The 8484-nt window shown below is 34.6% G+C and overlaps 1 protein-coding gene across 1 annotated transcript; it reads left to right on the plus strand.

Annotated features, from left to right (window-relative positions):
* The first annotated feature begins 554 nt into the window (after nucleotides 1–554).
* LOC112012655 (serine/threonine-protein kinase PCRK1) lies at nucleotides 555–5378 on the plus strand. The gene is made up of 5 exons (XM_065776314.1): nucleotides 555–643; nucleotides 1242–1645; nucleotides 2301–2561; nucleotides 2866–2988; nucleotides 4334–5378. The coding sequence occupies exons 1-5, from the start codon at nucleotides 604–606 to the stop codon at nucleotides 4847–4849; spliced, it is 1344 nt and encodes a 447-aa protein (XP_065632386.1). The 5' UTR covers nucleotides 555–603; the 3' UTR covers nucleotides 4850–5378.
* Nucleotides 5379–8484: the final 3106 nt, after the last annotated feature.

An 8484-nucleotide genomic window follows, 5' to 3' on the forward strand; every position in this document is an offset into this window, starting at 1 on the left:
GTAGATATAGATAAGCTTGTTTAAAGGTTCCAAAATTCCTTCGAAGACCACCTTGACTTAAAAATATTGCCCAGACAGAGACTTTTTAACTCTTGTTATTTCTTTGTAAGCTGGTCTTATTGGAGACTGGTTCCCATATTCAAAGACCTTATTCACACTCTAGATTTGATTCACTACTGTCTAATTATTTGATGTTTTTAATGATACGTGTAACATAAATATTGTTGGGTTTCATTTTGGTTGGTTAAGCTTGACTTCAAGTTCAGCTGCCGTGTGAGGACTTGCATTGGATTCATTGAATACCCCTTCTCGAATTTTTCCTATTGAGGTCTTCTGGGGACAGTGGACTGCATGGGATTCTCTTAGATTTGCAAAAAGGAAGGAGAATCTGTTAAAAGTTTAGAGGAGGAGATTGGTTTTTGAGGGATCTAACTGTGGATTATTATATTGCATAATAAAAAGGTTAGTTCTTTCATAGTTTTTACTTTGTTTATATACCAACTTTTTACTTTTTAGTTATTGTTTGGTCTGATTTCCACTGCCAGAAAAGAAAAAAGAAAAAGAAATTGAAATGAACCTTAATTTGGATTTTTGTTGCTCTTCATGGGTTTGGGAGGACACAATTCTATAATAATAAAAAAAGGTTGGAGTTTATTATGTCTTTGTAGTATGCCTCCTGCCAAAAACAAAGGGATAGGTGGGCTTTGTTGGTAGCTTTGGTTCTTGTAAAGAAATTGAGATATTGAGTTACTATGGTTTCATATTGCAATGGATATAGGAACAACCGTCGAATATGTTTTCTTAATTTTATTTTCATTGGCTTTTTGGAAATTTGGTGGGTGAGGGTTTTAAAGATATGTGAATTTAAGCAAAAGAACAATTAATTCAAAGTTGTTCTTTGTTAAGCTAGTCCCTTAAATATTTTCTTTAATATTTTGTTTTTTGGGGGAAAAGAGATTCTAATTTTGGTCTAATTTAACGAGTAAAGTTGGTGATTTGAATTATATTACAACTTGTGTTGTGGCCTTGGAGTTGAGGAGGGAAATGGGAAATCTTTATTAATTGAATCCTCTTTGAACTTTCTTTAATTTCAATTTATTCTGTGCGTGTGTGTGTCAACCCTGCATGATTAGAGAGTGAATTTTTAAATTTATGGAGCATCTAATGTCCAATTCATGACTCACTTTCCATGATTTTCAAGTTGCTTTGGCCACTTACCTCTTCTGCTTCTGGTTCTGCAGTGAAGGATATCATTAGTGTTCTTGTTAGAAGCTATGAAGTGTTTAACGGTGAGAAGAAGGATGAACCAAAGAGCACAAAGACAGTGTCGGTTCTGTCCGCCAATTCCACTTTAAATGAGGGTGATGTGAGGAGATCTGGGTCTGAACTGAATTCTCAGAATGTCTTAGACAATCCCATAGAGTCCTTACGAAGGACCTCATTTCCTAGTTTTTCTCAGAGATCCAGCAACCTTAGAGTGTTTACAGCGTCCGAGCTTAAATCAGTCACCAGAAATTTCAGTCGCTCTGTTATGATTGGAGAAGGTGGTTTTGGATGTGTTTATAAGGGGGTAATCAAAAGTGGAGAAGATCCATCAACAAAAATTGAAGTTGCAGTGAAACAACTTGGTAAAAGGGGGATGCAGGTAAGGGTTATTCCTCATGATTTCATTTTAGAAATTTCCTTTAATCCATTTGTCATTGATAACTTTTTTGCAATTTATTTGTGAATAATATCTAGAAGTATCATAGTGAAAACTTCTGTAGTGTGTTTTCTAGTGTTGAACATCAGTTAATTTTTTTAGTTGTATGTATTTGTTGCTGCATTCAGGAAGAAATTCAACAATTAGTCATAAGTCTAATCATTGAGGCAATGTACATTGTTTTCTGGAATTTTGAGATTTAGTTGCATAAACAGTGTATTCACCAGCAAGTAGTTTTCAGCTAAAATAAATAATCTCTTTCTAGATATTGTGTGCATTCCTGGGGAATGGCATGGCAGCCTGTGGCACTGGCCATACCCTGGAAACTCATAAAATTTGACCCAAAGATCCTAATCTTTCAATAAGATGTCCATATGGTGATGACACACTCATACCAAGCCACTACATCACTCTTCTGTTTTTCAGCAGTGACTGTTGGCACAACCTGTCTTTCTTGCCATCCTTCACAAACTTTTTCTTCTTCCATGATAGTGGCACTGCAAATTACTGAATCTAATTCTAATAAACCTTTTTTTTACATTTATTACCAAGATTTTCTGCCTAACTAATATTCTGGTGGACATCCTCTCTTTGGTAGGGGCACAAGGAATGGGTGACAGAAGTTAATGTTCTTGGGGTGGTGGAGCATCCTAACCTTGTCAAACTTGTGGGTTACTGTGCCGAGGATGATGAAAGAGGAATCCAGCGGCTTCTGATATATGAATATATGCCTAACAAAAGTGTTGAGCACCATCTATCCACTCGGGCAGAGATACCTCTTCCATGGGCCATGAGATTGAAGGTAGCCCAAGATGCTGCTCGAGGCTTAACATACCTACATGAAGAAATGGATTTTCAGGTATATGCCAAAATTTATTTTCCATTTCATGATATATATAAGGTTTGTTAGTGTGTTTATTCTAATGTACGGATATTTCCTAGGTATTTGTGGTTGCATTTAAGCTGAAAGTTTCCTTTGTTTATTTGATTCCCATGTTGAAGGAAAAATGGTGGGGGTTCTAGCTAGATTATGTTTCGTATGAACAATTTCTAGAGTTACTAATTCTTTATTTATTTTTTTTATGAGTAAAACTAAGGAGAGCAAACTAATTCTAGCATTCTATTTGACATGCTACTGACATTGTCAAATAATTTTGTTATAGATCATCTTCAGGGATTTCAAATCTTCCAACATCCTTCTGGATGAGCAATGGAATGCAAAGCTATCAGATTTTGGATTGGCTAGGTTGGGCCCTTCAGAAGGATTAACCCATGTCTCAACAGCGGTATGATCATACAATCTGATTACTTACTTAATCTCTATTCCTTGACTGCATACCAACTTAAAGATACATTCACTATTGTGTAATGAAAAACTCACCTGAGAGTGGGACCTGCAATGCTACAACTTCATGTTGTTTACCTCATAAATCTTCCAAAAGATTTTTCAAATTTCTGTTAACTTTGGGTTGTTTTACTTACTTGCTAATGATAATATACGGCAGAAGTATTGTTTCCCTCCCTAAAATTTGCATGAAGTTTGTTTTTTATTCCTAAACTATTGAAGTGTTACATTTACTGTCCTTCTGACCATTTTTGTTCATTTTTATCCTATGTGTCTAGTAAGTTGCACTATTTTAGAGAATATGACGTTGATATGGACCATTACTTTTTTAAAAAGAAGAAAAGATGACACACATGAGCTGAACAAGTGGCATGAAATTATTGGTCACACGAATGGTATGAAAGATCTTTTTAAAGTTTAGGGAAGCAATAAGAAACTTTTTCAATGGTTCAAATACGAAACCAATCTTTTGAAAGTTTGAGGACAAAAAGTATAACATTTTCAATAGTTTTGGGATGAAAGAAGAACTTTTTAAAGTTTATGAACGAAAAAGAAACTTCATGCAAACTCTAGGGACGAAAACAGTATTTTAACCTAATAATATTCCATTCTTGGATTTGCTTTTGCTTTCGCACTATGCCTTGAAATTGCACAACCATCTGATCATCCTAATCATTTAGCATGTAAATTTTTGAGAGACCCATGTTAGAGATAGGGGACCTCAACCCAGATCTGATTCCTCAAACAAACTTCCTTGCTGAACAGGTTTAGTTGAATCTCAATTAGTGGTCATGAAAAATTACTTGTAATGAAAATCATGTAACAATTTGGGAGATCAAAATTTTACTAGCTATTTGGATATCCCATCAATATTGGATTAGTCTTTTGTTGCACATGGAAAATGAATTCACTTATGCTTGTGGTATCACTAAAATTATGTGCAAGCATACATACACATGCATGCCTCATTTTATTTTGGTACTCGTTTTAACAAGCGGACATGAAATTTATTATACCTTTCCAATTCTTGTACTGTTTCTTGTGCTTAGGGCTGTATTTGATGCAACTAGTCCAATGTGGAGGATGGATTTGCATTCAATGGCTATGTTAAGAAAATGATCTGATTCAACTTCTTTTTTTAATAAAATCAACACACGCTCTTTCTGTCTTCCAAGACAATATGAGAAACTGAGCAAAATTAATTTAAATCATTTAATTTATGCTGTTCAAGCATTCAATCTTTTACCGATTATCTATTAGCATTCACAACTGGTTAATTCCATCAGGTTGTAGGAACAATGGGATATGCAGCTCCTGAATATGTTCAAACTGGACGTCTCACATCCAAAAGTGATGTATGGAGCTATGGGGTATTCCTTTATGAACTCATCACAGGTAGGCGCCCTTTAGACCGAAACCGTCCCAAGAGCGAGCAGAAGCTCCTGGAATGGGTAAAGCCATTTCTGTCAGATGTAAAAAAATTCCCTCAAATATTGGACCCAAGGCTTGAAGGGAATTATCCCCTAAAGGCAGCACAAAAGCTGGCAATTGTAGCCAACAAGTGCTTGGTCAGAAATCCAAAAAGTCGCCCAAAGATGAGTGCGGTGTTAGAAATGGTTATTCAGATTACAGAGGCATCAACAGAGACTGGTAGTCCTCAATTACCCTTGAAGAGTTTGGCACTGGCAGAAACTTCTGTGGACACGGAAGCCAAGAATAAGAAAAGGGTTGTAGATTCTAGATCTGGAGAAAGTGGTTGGTTTGCTCGTATGTGGACTCCAAAGCTTTTGAGGTCATGCTGATCACAGTGGCTTTGAGCAAACTTGCTGGCCAAGTTGTTTATAGGTGGTTTGATAACTTGAATGAACTTTGGGGCCTGAGGATTCATCATCAATACACACAAACAATAACTCGTTAGCATGTCCCTCTGTATCTGTGAGGATCTATAGCAACCCTAATTTGGGATTAAGGCTTCTTGTTGTTGTATCATGTCCCTCCCATTTTTGAACATGGATGTATAGAGTTGTGTAGTAGCGAACTTCAGATTTGCCAAAAGTGGTTACTTAATCAGGATAGTATAAAACACCAATAAGCTTCTAAGGTAACTTGAATTGCATTTTGTTGGGCAAAAGAGGATTAGGCTAGTTCTTTTTGGTACCAGGAGATCCCTATAGGGGAGATTGAGATCTATTACTGAATCAGTATAAAGTTTAATCAAGTTCTGTATCAATTGAAACATGTAATGTATTAGAATCAGGTATCATTTGGAACGTGTAATGTATTGGAAACATTGTTTTCTTTAATTTTGAACCTTCTTGTATATTTGCCGAATGATATCTATTTACATAGCTTTCACCAGATACATCAACAAGAAAATATATAGATGAAAAATATAAGTGTTGTGAATTGCATTTGTTGGTATCTAAATGAAGAGTGATATTCAATCTGTATGAATTATAAAGGCATAAAGAGTGAAGTTGATTATGGAACTTTTGGAGAGGGTTGAGAAAGAAAATGGTTAGTTATAAATAATTCTCAACAGCAAGGATAGTTAAACCAATTTGAATCTTTCTTCCTACTAGCCTTTTCAATAATTTAAATGTCAAAATTGTAGTATGTTCATGTAAGAGGCAAACACTGGCCATAGTTTGTCACCTCAGACAGATACATGGAACTTTTCATTGGCAATGCAAGAAAACTTTGGGACTCACATTGAGAACTCAGAAGGAACATGAATGAATCCTCAGGGTATACTAAATCAACAGTCAGAAAGTAGTGCTGAACTTTTTATATATGTCTGTCACGATGAATAAGTATTCAAATATAAAATGTAGATGTCTGGTGCCGAATTGGAATAGCTATCATCATCATCAAACATGAGACACACAGCACACTGACATGATAAACACTCTTAAGGCATCTCCTATGTCAAGAGAATGGTTGCCAACAGTGTAACAATTCAGAATTGTTCCTATGTCAAATAGTTAAACCTTTCTCTTGTAGTAGTATTAATTATGAAAATCTTACAATTCAGAATTGTAGGAACAAGTCTGGGTAAAAGTTGTTTCCAAGAGGTAAGGCCAAACATCTGACCTAAGGCTTCCACAGAAGATGTGAACATATTCCAAATAAAAATTAAGTGAATCAACAAAACCAAATCACTTAGTGAATCGCTAAGAATACAAGGAAAAAAAAATGAAAGACATGTATAGGACAGACAACTAATCAACCAGACAAAAACATCAAAAAGACTATTTAAAAATCAAAAACCACAAATAGTATAGTACAGACATATAATTTCATGCACATAGGGCATTTTTGCTTTGAAAATATGTTTTTTCTAGTGAGGACTCAAGTTTTTATAAAAATATTTTTTTTAACAGACTGCAAAATCAATAACTCTCTCTCACACACACACAGTGACACAAACAAATAATAATACACAGTATAAGTCAATTAGTGTGAAGTTAGGAAAGAGGCAGACAGCCAGACATGATACTCAACTCTTGTCGTCTTTTACCCATTGTGGATGCATATGACTCAATGTTAAGCAGAAAAATATTATCCAACCAAAAAAATAGAAAACAACAGAGCAAGAAATAATTTGGCACCAGACTATTTTATGAGAGAAGGAAAAAAATTATCAGAATGAGGTAAGGTACTGAATACAAATGGAAGCATAACTTATAGCAGGTATAGGTCCAATTACAAAATGAAGGTTAAAAAAGGGTATGGAACGAGAGAAAGCCAACAGAAAAGAACAAAAATATATATATATAGATATTTTGCAAATATTTTCATCCCTTGAAGCTGCACACACTCCACACACACAAAACCCTTAAAAGCAGAATTAAAAAATAACCTGAACTTAAAGAGAGAGATTTATTGATAATGATGGAGCAACCTGAAAAATATGATATAAGGAATAGGCAAACAAACTAGTAAGAATACAGATTGATCGCACATGATGTCACCATCAAGTAGGGAATGTGAAGGAAAGTCCACACCATATTGCCTCTACCACTCATAATTCGTTACGTGAGCGAGTTGTGATACAAGTTGTACCATTTTATGCGTCCCTAACATTACTCCAAAATAAATAATGCTACAAGTTGTCAGGCTAATACTTGCCAATAGAAAAGAATAGGAAACAAATAAAGCAAAATTGACTCTAAAGAGCAGGACGGAGGCACGTATAGCTTAGGAGGGGCCATCTGGGGGGGGGGGGGGGGGGGGGGTAACACCAAAACTATTGAGGCCCATTATAATAGTATAAGCTGCACTTCTACAAAAATAAGTTGAGCTTTAACAATTATATCAATTGGCCCCCCAAGAAATTTCCTGGAGCCCAGTCCACCCTTTGAAATCTAGCAATGATACAACACTCCACTGATGGTTTTTATGTACACCCCACCCAATTAAACAAATGATTTTAACAAAACCTAATAAATGCCTAGTTGTCATGTGTCTATCCTTTTTATATTTTATAATAAGAATGCAAAAGTGTTATGTATTCTATGTGCTATGTATTCTATGTTCAATTTTGAAGTGCATTGAGCATAATGCACTACTTGATCCTATGAGGTTTTATCCGCCCACAATTTTTTTTTTTTTGTTATTATTATTTTTTTTCTAGCTGTTATTATCTTTTACTTTTGAATTTAGGTGCTTGATAAGTTGTGCTAACGTTGACTTTTTTTTTCTTTTTTTTTTTAAAATCTTTTTCTAGAAGAAAATTTAGGTTGCAATAGAGATTTATTTATTTGAAGATTTGAATAGGAAATCCTATAGAATTGATAATGAATAAATTTTATTCTATGAAAGATCAACATTGAACATAACTTTTATAGGAGATTTTTTTTTTTTTTTTTGGGTTCATGTTTATAGCAAATTACTCATTTTTGTACACTGATTTGAGTTTAGAAATATTATTTAATTTCAATGATCATTTTTGTATATAATATATGGATGAGTTATGACTAACATATGATTATGTAATTTGGCCCCCCAAATAAAAATTCTTGCCTACGCCCCTACTAAAGAGAGGGAAAAGGATTCAGAATAGTTTACTTTGTAACAAAATCATAAAAAGATTTCATATAAATTGACTCGCAAACAAACTCAGGAGAACTTCTCTTACAATCAGACACAGAGAGCAGAACTTATTGCAATTTGGACATGATGTACATCAGCACATGCTATGCTAGTTTGACCAGTGACAGAACACCTAAGACATCATGCAGTATGTCAAAGATAAGCCTCACAATCCATTCACTCTAATCCTATGTACTCAAGATAACAGGAGACACAGATCTTGAATATAGTAACAAATAACAGAAAATACATTAACAACAAGGGGTTTCCTAGATATAAATGCAAACCAAAATACTTTGATATAAAGCAAACTATATAAATGCATATGCTTTTGTGGTCCTCC

This window comes from Quercus suber, unplaced genomic scaffold (genome assembly GCF_002906115.3).
Source record: "Quercus suber isolate HL8 unplaced genomic scaffold, Cork oak 2.0 scaffold_132, whole genome shotgun sequence".
NCBI lineage: Eukaryota > Viridiplantae > Streptophyta > Magnoliopsida > Fagales > Fagaceae > Quercus > Quercus suber.